This window comes from Artibeus jamaicensis, unplaced genomic scaffold, assembly GCF_021234435.1.
Source record: "Artibeus jamaicensis isolate MK-2021 breed Jamaican fruit bat unplaced genomic scaffold, CSHL_Jam_final contig_519, whole genome shotgun sequence".
NCBI classification, from domain to species: domain Eukaryota; kingdom Metazoa; phylum Chordata; class Mammalia; order Chiroptera; family Phyllostomidae; genus Artibeus; species Artibeus jamaicensis.
Genome location: NW_026521871.1, coordinates 8,781,867 through 8,799,426, shown reverse-complemented (window position 1 = coordinate 8,799,426; position 17,560 = coordinate 8,781,867). Strand labels below are relative to the sequence as shown.

General features: G+C 46.1%; 1 protein-coding gene across 1 annotated transcript in view; it reads right to left on the bottom strand.

Annotated features, from left to right (window-relative positions):
* The window catches only part of IL17RD (interleukin 17 receptor D), a 66,392-nt gene extending 50,316 nt beyond the window's left edge, over positions 1-16,076 (bottom strand). The window contains exon 1 of the mRNA XM_037132114.2: positions 15,892-16,076. Within this exon, the coding sequence (XP_036988009.2) occupies positions 15,892-16,017 (126 nt within the window). The 5' untranslated portion in view covers positions 16,018-16,076. The remainder of the gene's footprint in view (positions 1-15,891) is intronic.
* Between the last annotated feature and the right edge of the window lie 1,484 nt (positions 16,077-17,560).

Sequence of the window (17,560 nt, the reverse complement as noted above, 5' to 3'; positions counted from 1 at the left end):
CTGGGGGAGAGTCCACAACATGAGACTATTGGGCAGCCACTAAAAGTGGCATGTCTGTGACCTATGTCAATACATGCAAATATCTTTGGAAAACAAATTTAAGTAAAAATAACCAAAACAAAAATAAATACAGTGATTTCAACTCCACAGAAGATGTATCTGTCTGTATGTGTCAAGAGTGGGAGAGTCAACATTTAACACTCATTTAGGGGCATTAGTTTGAATTTACCAATTTGCAAGGGCAACCAAGGAAAACCTGCTTACGTGTGCCATGATTCAGAACACCCTTCTCTTCCTGACCCAAAAAGTAACTTTTTCATATAAAAATAAAAATAAAATTAGCTCTACTAATTTGAAAGGCCCCCTCTTAGGCTTTCGAGTTAAATCCTATTTTAAAATCAGATTAACAAAACCTTCTTAGTGATAAGCCCACAGCTTATAAAAACTTCTGTTAGCCATTCAGCACATTAAAAAATAGGCTCATAAATTGGAACATTATTTCCGTCACCAGTGGTTTGCACTAATCAAAGTCCACATTATCAGAATCTCACTCTTTTATAATACACTGGGAAAGGTAACACTGTTGAAGATGATGTAAATCCTTGGGGGGTGGGGGCAGAATTTTAAGAGTATCTGAACACGAGCCAAGATGGAGGCCCTGTGGATGAAGCCTAAAGTAGGAGTTTTGTGCCCAATTGGCATTTTTATAAGGTTTCATTCTCCAAAAAGGAAGAGAATATGCCCACGCAGGTTCTTCATCACACTCTGTCCAGGGAGGCAGGTGGGCCCGGCTCACCCTCAGTCAGACTACAGACACCCCCTAACCGGTCCATACACTGCTCCCCTGGGAACTCCAATGGCTCCTTGTAGATCCTGTCACCCGAGGGGAACAGAAGCACAATTCAAAGAGCATCTGAAGTAACTGCTATATCCTTTAAGACTAATGAGGTTGGTGAGTTGGGCAAGGAACAGGGCCAAAGTCAGCGCTCTCTGACTTCTGTGCTAGGGAAAAACAAGCGGATTCCTCCACTCGGCCAGACCGTCCTCTGCCTGGGCAGATCCCACGTCAGTCTTCATTCCAAGGTTCCTTTTTCTCTGTCCTTACCAACCCACACGTCCTGCCCATGTTCCCATCTTGCCTAATACTTGGGATGACTTACTATTGTCTTTCAAGCATGAAGGGCCACTAGATTCAGTGTGCACCTGGCACAGAGCTAAAGCCCCGATATGGCAATGTCCGCCTCCAAGGGCAAGTTATCTGACATGGTGCCCTCTACCCATATGTAGCTATTTACACTTAGTGAAGTTTAAATTCAGCTCCTCGGCTGTGCTAGCCACATTTCTACCACAAGTTACTGAATTGGACAGGGCAGGGGAAAACATGTCCATCGTCACAGGAAGTCCCACTGGACAGTGCTGGGCTGAGAGTTCGGCACCTGCCCACCTGCCTCTGCAATTACTCACAGCTGGCAACTCTTCCCAGCTGTCACCAGGCCCCATCTGCCACCTTAACTGACACCTAAGTGATAACTCAGTTTCACTCAGGCAGCAATTTTTATATTTACACACAGTAAAAGGAATGTTCTCAGATGCACAGTTCCATGAATATATACATCTATAAATCTATAACTAAATGTATAAATACATGCAGTTGTGTATCCACCACCACCATCAGCATAAAGAACAGTTCCATTACCCCCCGCCAAATTCCCTAGTACTGCTCCTTTATAGTCAAAACTTCCCTCCAGCCCCCCAAACTCTGGCAACCCTAATCTGGCAGCTTTTTCAAAAACTCAGATTCCTGGTCTTCCCCTGGAAATCCCACTTAAGCAGGTCTGGGGTGAGGCCCGGAATCTTCCCCCACTTACCTCCACCCAAGAATGTACCTCAGGTGATTCTGGTGTTCAGCCAGGTTTGGAAACCTCTGGGGTAAACACCTAATCCTAAATTTGATTTAATCATCTGCGGAGCACTCTCTGGTATCTAGTCTTGCTTTCTTCCCACTCCCATGAGTTGCTTTGCTGCACATGGCAGAAGTCCATCTCAGACCAGGGGCTCAGAAGGCAGGGCAGTGACCGCTGGGGGCACTGGCAGGGTAAGAACTCTGGCTCTGGTTTCTGGCAGAGGGAGGCGTAAGTCACGTGACCTCCCATCCTAATCCCTTCCTGGCTCTTTGTACCGTGGGCTCATCTGGAAAAAAGGAACCACATCAGAAATAATTGCCTATCTCCGGAGGCTCACTGGGAAGCAACGATGTAGACAACACATTCAAAGGCGCAGAGCAGCCAGGTACCCTGTCCTGGATGTACCATCGCCATGCTAGGTTGCCTCTGGAACTCTCCTCATCCTGTTTACTTGACAGAGATAGGAGATTCAGGACTCAAATTACAGTAAAATTGCAGCCTTAAAAATAACTAAAATGGCCCTAGACCCGTGTGGCTCCCTTGGCTGAGCACTATCCTGCAAAGCAAAAGGTCACCAGTTCGATTCCCAGTCAGGGTACATGCCTGGGTGGCAGGTTCGGTCCCCAGGACCCCAGCAGGGGTGCGTATGAGAGAAAACTAATCGATGTTTCTCTCCTACTTCCTCCCTCCCTCTCTCTAAAAATAAAGAAATAAAATCTTTTTTTTTAATAAATAAAAATGTTTTTTTCCTCCCAAATGATTCCAAAGGTGAGGGACAAAATGCCATTTTTTTAAAGGGGAATTGGGAAGAGTCAGCATCATCTCTGAAAACCCCCTCTGCTCAGAGAGTAAACAATTACAAAGAGAGTCAACACTTGAGTTTAGCCATTCTCTGCCTCCCCACTATCTCCTATTCTGCTGAGGATTCCTGAAAAACACTAAAAATTTTGAGATAATCAAAGGAAAAGTATGGCCAACATAAGAAATGCTATCATTTAACATCACATGTTTATTTAGCCCCACCAAGCCAAAAAAGAGAAGATTGTTTGAAAGGGAGAGAATGCCTGCTTAATCAAGTAAAAATGCATTCATTACTATGCTATTCAACTCGGCTTTCCTGAAATCAGACACTTTTGCCCCTAGACCATAAGATTGAAGCGATTTGAAATGAAAATATTTCCTGTCCACTGCTTGCCAGTTTCTAGCCCCAGAGTGATATAACAGATGACATCCAGTACAATAAATGCTTTTATTAACCATAAATTTGAGCCTGCTTTAGGGATTTGAAGTGTTGGGTTTCATGCTGAAAAAATGTAATGTTATCCACAGACCATCAGCAAGTAACAAAAACAGAGGCACAGGTTATGCTACTTTGATCAAATTATGGCCAAAAAAAAATTGTCTTTTGCATTTAAAATAGTAGTTGCATTCAAGGCATATCTTCTAGGAGCACCACAATAGTTTAATCATATGTCTTGTACAGTTTAATGGAAATTCATCTTGAGTGCAGATTTACAGAACCAGCAGCTTCTGTTAAGCAAAAGGAAATTGAAAAGTGTTATGAAGCTACGTGAGCTGAGAAATCCAAATACTAAAATGGGACCCCTAAATCAGGTTTCTCACCTCAGCACTGTTGACAAAATGGGCCACATGGTTCTTTGCTGGGAAGAGCCGACTTGGGCCCTGTAGGATGTTTACCAACATCCTAGGCCCCCACCCACTAAATGCCAGGAGCATCTGCCCCTCCCAGCTGTGACAACCAAAAATGTGTACAGCGATTCCCAACAGCACTCCCAAGAACTATTGCTGTAAGTCAAATTTCTGGCCCACTTATCAAATGCTACTAGATTTTCTCTTTATTAAAAAATAGCATTGGAGCTTGAGGGGTCTCAGCCTCCGGCTCTCTGCCCCAGTGCCTCCTCTGTGCAGAAACGCTTAGCCACTAGGGATTTCTGAAATCAAAGGCACTCTGCACTTCCACCAAAACCAAGGGGAACAGAGCCATGGAAACAAGAACTTTCTCTCTGGTGACCAGAGCAAACTAGGCAAAGCAAAGGCAACGTGCACCCCCTCCGAGGCCCACTGTGGCCCAGCCTTTGTGCCGGGTGTGCATTCCAGCACCAGAGCCCGGCCCACGGGGCTGGGCCGCACTGCATCCATGCCAGCATCCAGAGTGCTGCTTTCTGGCCTTTCACTGTCAGGCCACAGAGGGGACCGGGGACTCGGTGCCAGAAAAGAAAATGAAAAGCAAAGTTGAACCTCTGTGGTCCATTCTCTGGATGCTGAATGTCCCACTATTACATCTCGGCATGACATTTCACGGCCAGCAGGGGAGGAGGCCCAGTCCTGAAAGCTGAACAAACGCGGGCGCGCAGGCCCGCCTCTGCCCTCTCGGGCTCCCTGGACTTATGAATAAAAGATGGGGGTTTTGTCTCTATCGTTTCCCTGGTACCCTGTAAGAATAACAACTTGTCGCTTTTTGACGTTTTAACTTACTTTGAAAAATAATCAATATTAACTTTACATGTCTTGGCCCTTAAATCTGGGGTAGGGACAAATAAAAGAAAGAAAAGCCATGTAATTAGGTAGAAGATGGTAATTCTGGTTAAACTAATGAAACTGTCTGTAAGGGACTCTAATAAAATAATATAGGCAACACGCGATCACAGAACTAAAAGGGTGGAAACTGACTTTGAGGACATGTTTTGAGTGAAATGGCCTTTACGGAAATAAAGTTCAATGTTTTCTTAGCACAAAGGAAAGAAATGGCTGAATTTTGGTGTGAGGAAGCACTCAACCGTAAACCTGCCCCAGCCAGACAGAGGTTTTAATAGGAACTCATTCCCAGTCGCTGAGGGCGGCGTCTACCACTGTTTGCAAGGAGCTCATATGAATAGCAAAAGCCTTAAGCATTCTTGAGACATTACACTCCTGATTTGCAGAAAGCAATGTTAATTTCAAATAGTCTTTAAAGAAAGATTATACTACAGGACAGCACAAGTGACACCCTAAACTTTCTTTGGACCCTCAGAAAAAGAGAAGGGAAGCCTTAATGTAAAGCATTGTGCTTTTCTTTTTTTTTAAAGACAACACAAGACTAAATTGGGTTAAACAATTAGAAAGCTCTCTGTGTACAATTTCAGGTTGAAAACACAAATTTTGCTCATCACTATAACTGCATCTATATATTTTTAAATCTATTGATACCTTAAACACAAAAACATCACAATATTGCCTTGGAAGCAATGTTGGGAAAATATTTAACTTGACTCTAATCATGAGGAAACAATCAGAAATTCAAATTGTGGGACTATCCACACAAGCGACCTTGACTCTTCAGAATGTGTATGTTACAAAGGACAAAAAAAGTAGGTGAGGGAACTGTTCTAGACTACAGCAGGCCAAAAGGATAAGCCATCTGAGAGTAATGAATGAACTTGTTTGAATCCCAAACTTGTTTGAACTTTTCTGAATCACTGAGAAGGTGATTCAAAAAGAAATCATGAAGGACATTAAGACAACTGAGGTAAATGTAGCAAAATGTGAAGAACCGGCGACACTAGGCAAAGGGAAAATAAGTGTTCGTTTGCTGTTCTTTCAACTTTTCTGTTGGTTTGAAATTTTTCAGAATACAAAATACAGCGATACGGTACAGTAAAGAGAAGAAGCCCCAAGTACAGGTGACTGGCTGCCTGCTGGTCAGGGTGGGGCTGGTCAGCAGTGACGTCATCATGCTGTTTAGTTTCAGAAAATATATGCCCCAAAATATTACTAATATTTTTTTACTTCTCACCCGAGGATATGTTTATTAATTTTAGAGAGAGTGCGGGGGAGGGCGGGAGAGGGAGTCAGAGAGTCAGAGAAACATCGATGCAAGAAAGAAACACATGGGAGACCTTCATCGCCTCCCACATGTGCCCCAACCAAGGATTGAACCCACGATCTAGGTGTGTGTGCCCTGACTGGGAACTGAACCCACAACCTTTTGGTGTATGGGATGATGCTCCAACCAACTGAGCCACCCAATCAGGGCTTATTAATATTGTTTAAAGAAAAATTATATAAAGTCTTAATATAGATTAGATCCAGGATACAAATAAATATAAAAACATTATAACACAACTTATTATTCACTTAACAGGGCAGTGGGAGGGTACATGTACATACAGCAGACATTTATGACATTCATATTTTATTGCTTTTCAAAAAGTCTTAGGTCCCTTTAAAATCCCCCTTATGCCTTTGCCTGAAACTCTTCTGCAATTTATCATTCTCCTTCCACTCTTATCAGAATTACTATTAATATAAAAACTTTTTAGAATGGCTCTTTAAAACTTTCCTGCCTTCCACCTAAACTCTCCCCAGTTATCCAACCCCATCCTTTTTTAATGGCATAAAAGCAATGATTACAATAGTCTTGACCAACTCAAAAACTATGCCTTTAAGAAAAATGCCTGGCCCTTTAAGTAAAAGGAAGAAAGTTCAGTAGATGGGAAATGTTCTCAAGTGAAACAGTACCAGATAGAATTTCTGTCTCTCCAGGACTTCAAAACCCAGGGAGGAGAGCAATGAGAGAAGCAGCCTAGAAGGGACCTGGTGACTGTCACCTTGGCTGCATAGGACACTGGGAACCCACCCCTCTTGCCGCCCTGAAGCAGTCTTTGGACAGCACAACCAGATGTTACATTTTCTCTGCTTGATTTCAGTAAAACTCCATGACCTCTTTCTCAAATTAAAAAGGCAATGCTATTTTTTTAAACCACAGGAGCTATCTTTAGTGAAGCCTTCTAAGGATTTCATTAATTCATAGCCAGCCAACCAGGACTTTTCCCACAGTCTCCCACAAAAAAGCCCGGGAAGTCACTGATTGCTTGGCTGGATCTGAATATGAGCAGAGGTAAGATCAGAAATATCTCGTTCCTCCCACAGGGAGGCAAGACATGAAAATCAAAGCCGGGCAAAAACTCATTACCACAGCTGGCCAGCAAACCCACAGCCCCGGAAAAGAAGGCAAAGAGCATCTTTGATTCTGGATGGACTAGCAACTTCAGAAAATGAAACGCATTCACAACCAGAGGGGAATGAAACAAAATGAGACACAATGTTCATACCCACTGAGGGCTGCTGCCAGGGTGGGGGAGTCATTTCATTCCCATGGTTTCCTACAGCCACAAAGCAGGATGCTTTAGTTAATGCTTAGCAGCAACTTTTTACATTTTTTTCTTATCCACAGTGCAGCATAATCTGACAACCCAAATACTCCCTTCAAGCAACTAACACTTTGCAAAGTGCAAGCCCATCCAGTGACAGCCCCAATCGCCACCTCTATTGTTTCCTGGGAGCCCGTCCTGCGGTTGGCCCAGCAGCTGACCAGTGTGGGCACAACGAACAACTATGGTGTGAATGAATAAAGGGAGCATATTTTCATGCTGCTCTCTCAACACCTAATGCCACAGTGTGTGCCAATGCTAATAAAACATAAGTAACTACAACTTGAGAGGAAACTTTTATTATAATTGCTTGCCTTATACGTCGCCTCCTTGCAGAAGTCACTAGAGATCATCCACTTGTGCAGCCATCGCTCTCATCAGCCTGTCTTAATTTCCTGCAGAGCACTTAGCCATTTAAGAAACAGAGAGAGAGAAACTCCTAGGTGCTTGCCACTGCTCTTGTGATGCAGCAGGGAACAGAACAGGTAAAGGCCCTGCTCCCATGAAACTGACATTGCAGTGAGGGAGACAGATGGACAGACAAAACAAAATCATGTGTGCCTCACGGTGAAAAGTTCTATGGAGAAAAATACAGTGAGGAAAAGAAGACAGAGAGCAGTAACTGCTATTTTAAATAGGATAGTGAGGTCTGGCCTCTGGTTATCCTAATCAGGCCTAGCACACAGAAAGCACCAAATACTTGCCGAATATAAGAATGGTCACTGCAGGTCATTCTTATCAAGCCATTTATGCGCTGAAGAAACTTTCCAGGCCTCACCATTCTTAACGGGCACATGCAGGCAAAACACAAGGGACCCTATTATCTAGTCCCAACCTCTGTCTTTAGCTTTCCTGTCCGCATGCTCTCCAATGAGCCATCCTTCTCTAGCTTTGCTCACATCTTTCTTTCTGCCTAAACTGTCACCCCACCTCTTGCTTCCACTAACCAGGAGGCCCTGCTCAGGGAGACCTGCCTTCTACAGCCATCCCAACCCCTTCCTCTAAGTCTCCTCTGAATCGCCCAAATTTAGTTTCTTCTCCACACACAAATCAAGTTTCTGCTGCTTCTTCACTGCATCACTGCAAAGAGCTGGATGCATTCTCACTAAATCTGGAAGCATGATGGGGCGGGGCTGACTTTACTAAACGTGGGCCTTGTGGCAAAAGGGCAACTCACATGGGAGGGCAAGGGGTGATGTGGAAAAGCCTGACAGAGAAAGGCAGGCCTCCACCAAAGCAGGAGAAGCTGAGGCAGGGCAAGCAAGAAGGCAGAGTTCCTGGGAACCAACTGTGAAACGGACTAACTTAGCCGAGGCTTCCAAAGGCGGGCACTAGGCAGCCCCCAGACAGGGTCTCACCACTACTGCAGGACCACTCGGTGACTTGACACAAAGTAGCTGCTCAAAAAAAAACATCTCTCACCTCCTCACTCCAAATAAGTCTTTTTGAACTTCAGATATTGAGCAGTTACAAAAACTCCTAACTGTATGAGTGCCTGTGCCCCACCCACAGCATATGGGCCCACTAGAGAGGAAGAAGGCCATCAACTGTCACTCAACAGGGACCACGCTGGCAGACTGCTCCTGCATTTGGTCTGAGCTGCACCGCATTTTCCTCAGATAAAAGGAGGGCCGTTTTAGGAGAAGAGAAAACAGAAATCACCTGGACAGAATAAAATCAAGAGAAATTTCTAAACCATATGGCCTGTCTCAGGAAAATGTACCTCTTCGTTCCAAGGAAACCCTCCCTCTATCCCCATCAACCCTCTCACTCTTGAGTAAAGCTGTCCATCTCAGAACAGAAGTCTGGGGCCACAGCCAGCATTTTTTTTTAAAGGGCTACCATTCAATGGGGGGATGGGGATGACTCTACAAAACTGACAAAACAGACCACTTGGAAAGACTCCTGGTTTTTAAGGGAATAAAGTACTTTTTAAAACTAAAAAGTTATTTTTGTAAAGCCCAATCCTTTATGATTTCAAAAGGATTCATTTGAAGTATTCATTTCACATGTGAAATGTAAATACTCATCTGAACATTTTAATTGATACTATAATCTCCATTCCCTTTTCAAAGTTGTTGTTTCCATTTTAGATGGCATTTCTGATCAATTCAAGCAAGCTTCCCTACAAAGTGGTAATTTTTCATGAAAAGCCTCATGATTAATGTCTATTAGATCAGGTTTGGAATGAAAAAGAAAGTGTAATAAAATTACAATTAGTTCAACTTCCAACAAATACTTGCCATCTACTGCCCTTCCCATTCTTAAAGTACCAGCCTGATGCAAATAAGACATTCACCATTAGGTTCACCATAAAACGAATGCTTCTTGAAAGCCCACAGTAAAGGCAGTTTTCATTTGTGCTATTAAAGCAGACAATTTATAGGTCAACTTCCGTTTTAGAAGAGAATTACATGTGTGTTCACATCACATCTTTATTTTGTCATCCACCCAGTGATTTGTTGAGGACAGCTGGTACCTATTAAGTCCTCCCTTTAAATGTTGTAGCCTTAATTAGCTACATCCACCTTCCCCCAACATTGCCAAACAAGGGACCAAAGAAAAGGGAAGCCGTTTTTATCATGGGTCCTGTGAACAATGGAGCCGTAAGTGTTAAAGTAACAGTCTCCATTAGAGACTAACTGCTTATCCCTTTTTCAGACCCCTTGATTAAAAAAAAAAAAAAAGATACAGATGGGATTCAAATTTTCAATCTTTGTTACTTAGGTAATTTTTTAATTGTTCGATTTTTAGTTTCCTCCCTGGTGTTATTAATTAAACTTTCTTTTAAAGGGAAAGGGGATGAGAGCCAGACTCCCTGGAGAAATTCTTGGTATTTTTTATGCTACAAACTTACTTGGACTTCTGAGCACATGAGACCAAGCAGACAGAATCTGCAGTTAGAGAATAAACCAAGTATGGTTTTCTATGAACAGACACCATGCTCTTCCCAGAAGTTTCCAACTGACACAATGGGAAATTCAGTTGATGAGATCGTTTAACTCTGCCATACACAGATAAAACACACAATGATTTGATTACAATTTAGACTTCCCTTCATTAAAGAAAAAAAAGTACCCATTCATGCATTCAGGACTTTCAAATGTGAATTATATCAACAGGCTAAATTTTGTGCGAGGTAAAGAGCCATCTCAAGAATTCCCTCTTAGATTTGGTTTCTTAGAGACTTGCCCCAGCTTTAATCTGCATTAAAGACTATCTGTTTCAATAGGATGTGATCACTCCTGGGCTTGTGTCTTTTCAATCAGCCAGTGGCCCTGCAGGGCTTAGAGTGGCAAGGAGGAAGTGGCCTGTGGTTAAACAGAGGAAATACCAAGGCATTTTAATAGAGCAAATAGTCTTTTACTTCCCACCGGGAAGAGCTTCAAAGGCCTGGGTCTTGAAGGAGACAATGTGTTGCAGGGCCATCAGTCACCTAATCGTGCATCAGGCCCATTCGGCACTACCCCGCCGCCGCCGCCAAGACAAACACTGCCCAGGGGGACATCACCCCCCACCGGCTGGGCAAGTCAGGCTGCCTGGGGGTGAAGCCCATAGCACGGGCACAGACAGCCCCCCGGACTTCCTGAGGGCAGGAGACCCTCCAAATTTGGGCAAGATGCAAACTAGAAAAGGTTGCAGCTGCCAGGCTAGGGTGGAGAGAGAGAGGTCAGCTCCAAGGGTGCTGCTCCCACCCCAGCCTGTGAAGCTTCAGAGGGATGTCTTGAGCCTTCACCTTCGTCCACCTCCTAAAAATCAAGGGTAGGGGACCCAAGCTTCCAAAACCCTAAAAACCCACCCATCAGGGGCAGACAGAAGAGGCAGTGAGGAGAAAAGGGACAATTAATCGTTAAGGGAGTGGCCCCAGCAGCAGCAGCAGGACACATCTGCTGGGGCCCAGTAGGTAAAAGATTTAGGGACCGATGAGGGAAAAGAGGGTTCGAAATATTAAAAAACAAAACACACATGTTAGGCCAAATGAAGCATGAAAAACACTCAACTTAAAATAGAGACTTAAAAAAGCATTAGCAGTTCTTTCCTTTGTAGGGAAGCCATCTGTAAGGTTTGAACTGTGAGAATGTGATTCAGATCCTACTCTACACTTTCCTAAGACTGTTTTCCAGACAATCCCAGCTGTTCTGGGGAGGAACCCAATAGAAGTGTCAGGTCCCCTTCCCTCCTGGCCTCCTCTTCAACCCCAGCCCAAAGGTTCCCACCCCAATCGGGTGCCCTGCCCAGTTGGCTCCCCAGGTCCTCTCTCAGGCAACCTGACCCCTTTCATTGGCCACAGCTCTGACAAAGTCTCTACTTTCCTCTCTAAATCCAGTGAAATAATTTAAAACCAAACTCTGATTTTAAATGTTTAGAATGTGGCTTCTCTCCCCTTGCTCCCAATCTGGACACCTGTCTCCTAAAGCAATGGCTCTCAACCTTGAGAGGGCATCAAAGGAACTTGTTAAAATGCCAATTCCCGGGCCCCACCTCACTCCCATTCTGGTTCCATTAACCTTGAATCTGCATTTTAACAAGCTCCCAAAACAATCCTGGTCCTGGAAACCTCTGGTTCACATTGAGAAATTTTGTTCAGAAGGAGTGGTGCCAGAGCCTGTACTTAGTTGCTGGTCACATTCACCCAGCTGTATCTCGGAGTTAGTAACTAGCACAATGCCCCAGGCAGTGAGGGGCTGGGGGGTGAGAAGTGAGGGCTGCTCAGAGACAGACCAGGGCCAGGAGGATCCCCAGTTAACACTGCAAACGGACTAGAAGAAGCATCACACTTACAAGAATGTCTCTCTGAAAATGGTGACAACCAGCGCTGTGTCTCTTTTAACCAAGAATTCCGTAAGGGAAACAAGAGCATGTATAACACAGCCACAGGACAGGCAGACCATATGCGGGCTTGGGAGCCACGGGCTGCAAGTGAATGAAAACGCATCCAATTCAGAATCAAATAAACATGCCTGGGCCCACAGCCAAGGAGAGTTCTTGGATTGGACTTTTATCAGGGACCTAAATTTTAACCAGCTGTAACTTCTTTTCCAAGTACCACCCTATTCCTTCCTACCTTTTGAGATGAAGTATTTGCCTTAAATGGGAAACTTGCACTTCATTGTAAAGATGATGCCAGCATTCTGGCTTCCTGAATTCCTGAAGAAGCAGACATTTGGGGGGGGGGGGGTAGAAACTGTGTTTCAGGGATAACAGACGAGAGAAGGTATACCCCTTTGAGGTAGGAAGGTAAGCAATGTTCCTCCTCTTTCTCCACTGCAGGAAAAGCAACTAAATAAAACCCTGTGCAAGCAAACTCTAATTCTTTGTTCCATAAACAGGCTCCCCAAATGCCCAGAGAGACCCAAAGGGAAAAAAAAACTAGCACAAGTGATCGCTACAAACAAACCCATCCTACTATCAAGAAGCATGAGTGAAGACCCAGTGTCAATGAGGATGCAAAACTTCCTTTCTGGAAGTTTTACAGACTGTTACCTCTTTGGGAAAATTGTATTTATTACTCAAAGAACAACTTTACCTGGCAAGGGCGCTAAGGGATTACTTTTTTTAAGTAGTTGAGGAAGTGTGCCCACAACTCATTTCTAAAACACTGAGCTGTGTTCAAGATGGTATCAGCCCCTTAATTGTGCCACTAATAATGGGGAGGTTGTGAAATCTGACCACGTAAACCAGGCCGGCTCCTCTAAGAGCAGCCCGAAAGGGTGTGTTAGCAGAGCTGCCAAGGGAGGGTTAGCTGGCTGCAGTCACCTTCCAAGTCCTGGGAAAATACACATTCCTGCAGGGGCAAGAGTTCCTGGAACAAATGCTTCCTGGAGATCAAGGGGGTCGTTCGCTCAGCTCCTCTCCAGCACCCAGATCCTGCCCCTCCTTCAGGGCTCACTTCTCCATCCAGATGTCCCCTCAGGTTCTGTGTCTCCTGGACCCACAGGGAGCCCTCTCTTGTTTGCATCACAGACAGTCGACCCTTATTCTTGTATGTTCACATAGCCCCAGCTAGACTGTAAGCAACCTCATAACTGAGACTAACATCTAACTATAGGCTGAACACCCACTATCAAGTAGGAAACTCCAGACATGAATCGAATATTCAAGTCACAGTACACCAGTATTTACTGGCCAGTCCTCTGAGACAGAGCTACTTCTGGAAGAACTTACTTAGAGTCGTGGGAACAGGGAAGGTTTCCCGCAGGAAGTGAGGCTCAGAGGGGAAGCTGAGGTGTAAAGAGAAGAAACACCGGCAGGAAGAGCATATGCATAAGCCTGCTGTGGAGAGGATCCTAGAGCCTGGCGTGCTGCTTTCTCCCCCACTTCTTAAAATCAATCACTTAATATAGGATTTAGCAGGACGGCTGCAGGGTCTAATTGGGTTCAGCCAAGATGTACAGGGCTCCAGACTCTCAGGCCACCGCCATGAGGTTAAGTGCCTGCCCAACTAGCCTGAAGACAAGAGATGTGAACAAATGCAGATGATGAAGTCTGGTGAGAACCAAAGTGCAAGGATCTGAAGGAAAAGGCAAAGCAAGGAGAATGGCATTGTGGGAGGCCTTCTCTGAGGAAGCATCCCCTCAGCTGAGTCTTAGACCAAGCAGGTTCTCAGAGGAGGAAAAGGCATGCCTTGGCAGCATAAAGGGCAGAGGAGTTAGGAAGCGTGGTGAGAGGGGCTGGGGCTGGGAAGGTGGGAATGCAAGGCAGGTAGGCAAGCTGGGTTAAGGAAAGCTGTTGTTCCATCAGATGCGCTAACAGGCAAATCCAAGGGGGAAGGTTGGGAAGAGTCTGGAATCTGGGGGATGGCCCACAGGCTTCCATGCTCATTCAAGAAGATAATGAAGATGACCCGAAGAAAGGACTGGTAGAGCCAAAGTAGGAGCTGCTGAGGTCACCCCCAACTAGAAGTTGTGGTGGGAGAGAGGTCAGCATGAATGTGAGGCCACTGGAGGAAGGGCACCATTAATTCTTCAGGGGCGCAGGTTTAGGGAAAAAGAACACATTCTCACAGGCAGAGAGAACAAAACCACCCAGGCTTGGCTCCCCACCGCAATGAAACTTCACAAGCTTTCTGTACTGACACATGAAGGCACCCAGGCAATTGCAGAAAACTAGGAAATTGGACTGATCCACCTATGCCATCAGACGAAATGCTGGAGTAAAATGCCTGTGATGCTGTTACAGTTATTTAAAAGCCAACCTATCAGTCTAGATCCAAAAAAATCTAGGAGCATCAATAAGTCAACATGAGATAGCTTTAAGGAAAACTTCTTAATCAGAAAACTTATCTAGTTTTTAAAAGTAACAACACAATCATGTTATTTTACTAAAATGGGAGAGAGTAAGAAAATGTGCTGTTTTACTGAAGTAGTAAGTTTTATATTCATTATGGGGTTTGTGAGAGTGTAGGTTAAAGCTGTCTATAGTGCAGCTCTTAGACTTAAAATCCCAGCTGCCCTACTTATACCTAGTTTTCCACAGTTTCTCAGAAGGTGGGGCAAGTGAGCTGGAGCCACCAGCCTGTGCCCCTAACAGGGTGTCCAGTCCTAGGCCTTGACAGCGCTGAGGTCCTTCAGAGCACCCCAGAAGAGGTGGGTCAACGTTACTCTAAGAAAACTACTTCATACCCAGCCCTTACAGCAACAGTGCTGGCGAAAGTAGCAAATTTCAGTTTACTCCCATTTACCAGGTGCAGAAATTGAGATTCATGGCTGCCCAGGAGCACACAGCCAAGGTCATGTCCGTGGCTGCCTTAGCACAAAGCCCACGTCCTCTACACAAAGCTGAAGGCTGTTGAGTGCCCTAATATCCAGCCTGTCCTGGGTTCCGTGGGAGGTAGGGGGCAGATGGATGCAGTCTCCCGGTACCAGGACCGCCCGGGGCTCAGGAATCCTGGTAAGGTACTCGGGACGCTAGTGTCCTGGTGTGCTCAGCTCCTCACCCCATTCCCCTTCGCCCAGACAGCATCAAAGGGAGAGGGTTCCAAGCACACGGCAGAAGTCTGTGCACCTCTCCAGTCCCATCTCGGGCACCTGACGCAAATGACAAACTCTTGCTTCTTTGCCGATGAAAAATATCTTCAACTTTAGGTGGGGCGTGGTGGTGCGGGATGGGAGTGGGGGAATCATCCTTGAGACCACTCTTAGATGAAGGGGTGAATGGAGGACCAAAATTTCCCAGCAAATCAGAAGTTGGGGGTGGGATGAAAGTGGGGCAAGACGGCCTGGCCTTGAAAGAACAAAGCGGCCCCCAGAATGGGGTGCTTCCCTCCCCAGCTCTTCGGGTCCGCTCGTTCTGTGGCAGCCCTCGGATTGGTCAGATCTGCGGACCAGAGGTCCAGGGTAAGACTCCCACTCGCGATTCGGAAGCCGCCCCAACGTCCGGACGGCTCGGAGGATCCCGGCTCCGGGGCGTGCAGCTCTGAGGCGTTGGAGGTCCCAGGCCATGAACAAAAGATGGGGCGCCCTTCTCCCACCCGCCGCCGCGCTCCTCTCGCCCGCTTTCCGGGAGCCGGACCCCTACCCGTGGCTGCGCCTCATTAGCAACACAAAGCCGGGGTTTGGCGGCCCCTTTCATCCTCGCCGAGGCTGGTGGACGCGCGCCCCGGGAGGAAGGGAGGGAAGGAGGTCTGGAGACCCTGGGGATCCCAGCCCGGCCGCGGACTCCGAAGGAAGCAAGCAAGTCAGCGCGGGCTCCGCCGCCCGCGAGCACCTGTGCGCGCCGCTCCCGCTGCGCCCCCCGCGCTTTGGGGGACGAAGAGTTTCTTGCCGCCCCTTCCTTACCCTCCAGCCACAGGTGTCGGCGCCCCGCGCTCTGCTGGAGCCACCCGCGGCCACGGCCAGCTGCGAGCCGTTCAGACAGGCGTTGACAGTGAAGAAGACAGAGCAGAGCTGCAGCCACGGGGCCATGGCCGTGAGCTTACCCACCCCAGCTCTACTCTGCGCCCGGCTACCCGCTGCAAGCCAACGCCGAGTGGGCGGTGGCGCCGGCGGCGGCGGACGCGGAGGAGGAGGAGGAGCGGGCGGAGCGGGCGGAACCTCCGAGCATGCGCCTCGGTCCTAGCCCTGCCCTTTTTCTTCCAGCCCCGCCCCCAGCCTTAATATCCTAGCTATGGCCCCGCCCCCAGTCAGGGTCTCCTTCTTGGCCCCGCCTCGCCCTCTAGGCCACGTCCCTATTGCCACGCCTTAAGTAAAAGTTTAGAAGGTGGAAGGTTTTTTTCCCCCCTCACCTGAGGGTTGCTTTTTTTTTTTTTTTTTAAGGCAAAGGATTTGGAGAAGTGGTTTCTGCTCCCTTCAAAAACTCAGAAAAACTCAAATAATGTAATAATAATGGTTTTAATAACAAGTTAATAAGCATCCAGTCTTTTCTAGTCTTCCTAGTGAATCTTCCCAACCACAACAGGGAATTGTTGGTAATTGTTATCCCAGTTTTTGGTGCAGGAAAATTAGGATAAAGCGGTGGTTAGAGAAATCCTGATGGGACCTCGGACAAATGATTGCTCTCTCTAATCTTCCCCTGTAGACTGGAATAAAAATAAGAGTAAGTATCTTAGGCTGCGGAGGATTCTGTTGGTTAACACACAGCGAGCATTCAGTAAATGCTAGTCTCTCACTGACTTGCATAAAGTGTTACATAGCCGCTACCTATTAGACCTGAGGTTCAAATTCACATCTGACAAAACCAAAACTCTTTACCACCACACTTGTCAAAGGTACCCTTGTGAAGTGGATGGTATCTCTGGAAGAGGGAACTGAGGTTCATAGAAGTGGAGGAACCAAGATCATGCAACTTTTCACCACAGTTCTCTGCCCCTGCTTGGTCTGGTTTCTGTGCACCTGAATGCAATCAGCTCGACCTTCTCCATCGCCCCCTCCTTCATCTCCCTCACCACGTCCTCCTCCACACAGCTCCTCACTGAATCATTCCCAGCCCCCTCAGCAGGGGAAGTCAGGGGGTTTAGCTTGGATGTCAGGGGCTGACATGAGGCCAGGACCACATGGGTACTGGTGAAACACTAAAGAAACCATGAGGCTGTCTGCTTCTTAGTCTCCTAAATTTATATGACATTGCAGCCTAGATATCCTCCATAATTTATTAACCAATCCTCTGCTGAGGGACTTCTATTATAATAAGTGATTCAAAATTATTCTAACACATTTATCTTGATTTGACTGTTTTCTAAAGATACATTCCTAAAATCAGACCTGCTGGATTTAAATTACACACATTTAAAATCGCCAAATTGCCCAATATCTCATTGCCATCTTAATTGGCTTTTCTGATTGCTAATGAGGTAGACGTTTCCATTTCTTCCTTTGTTCTGGAGTTTGACTCCAGGAAGAGGATCAGTACTTGGGGTTTATGATAGGGGGAGAGCCTTGAGGGCATTGGGCAGGGGAGAGCATTTCTCCCTAGGTTTTTACACCATATGGTTGAGTGTCAGGGATGCCT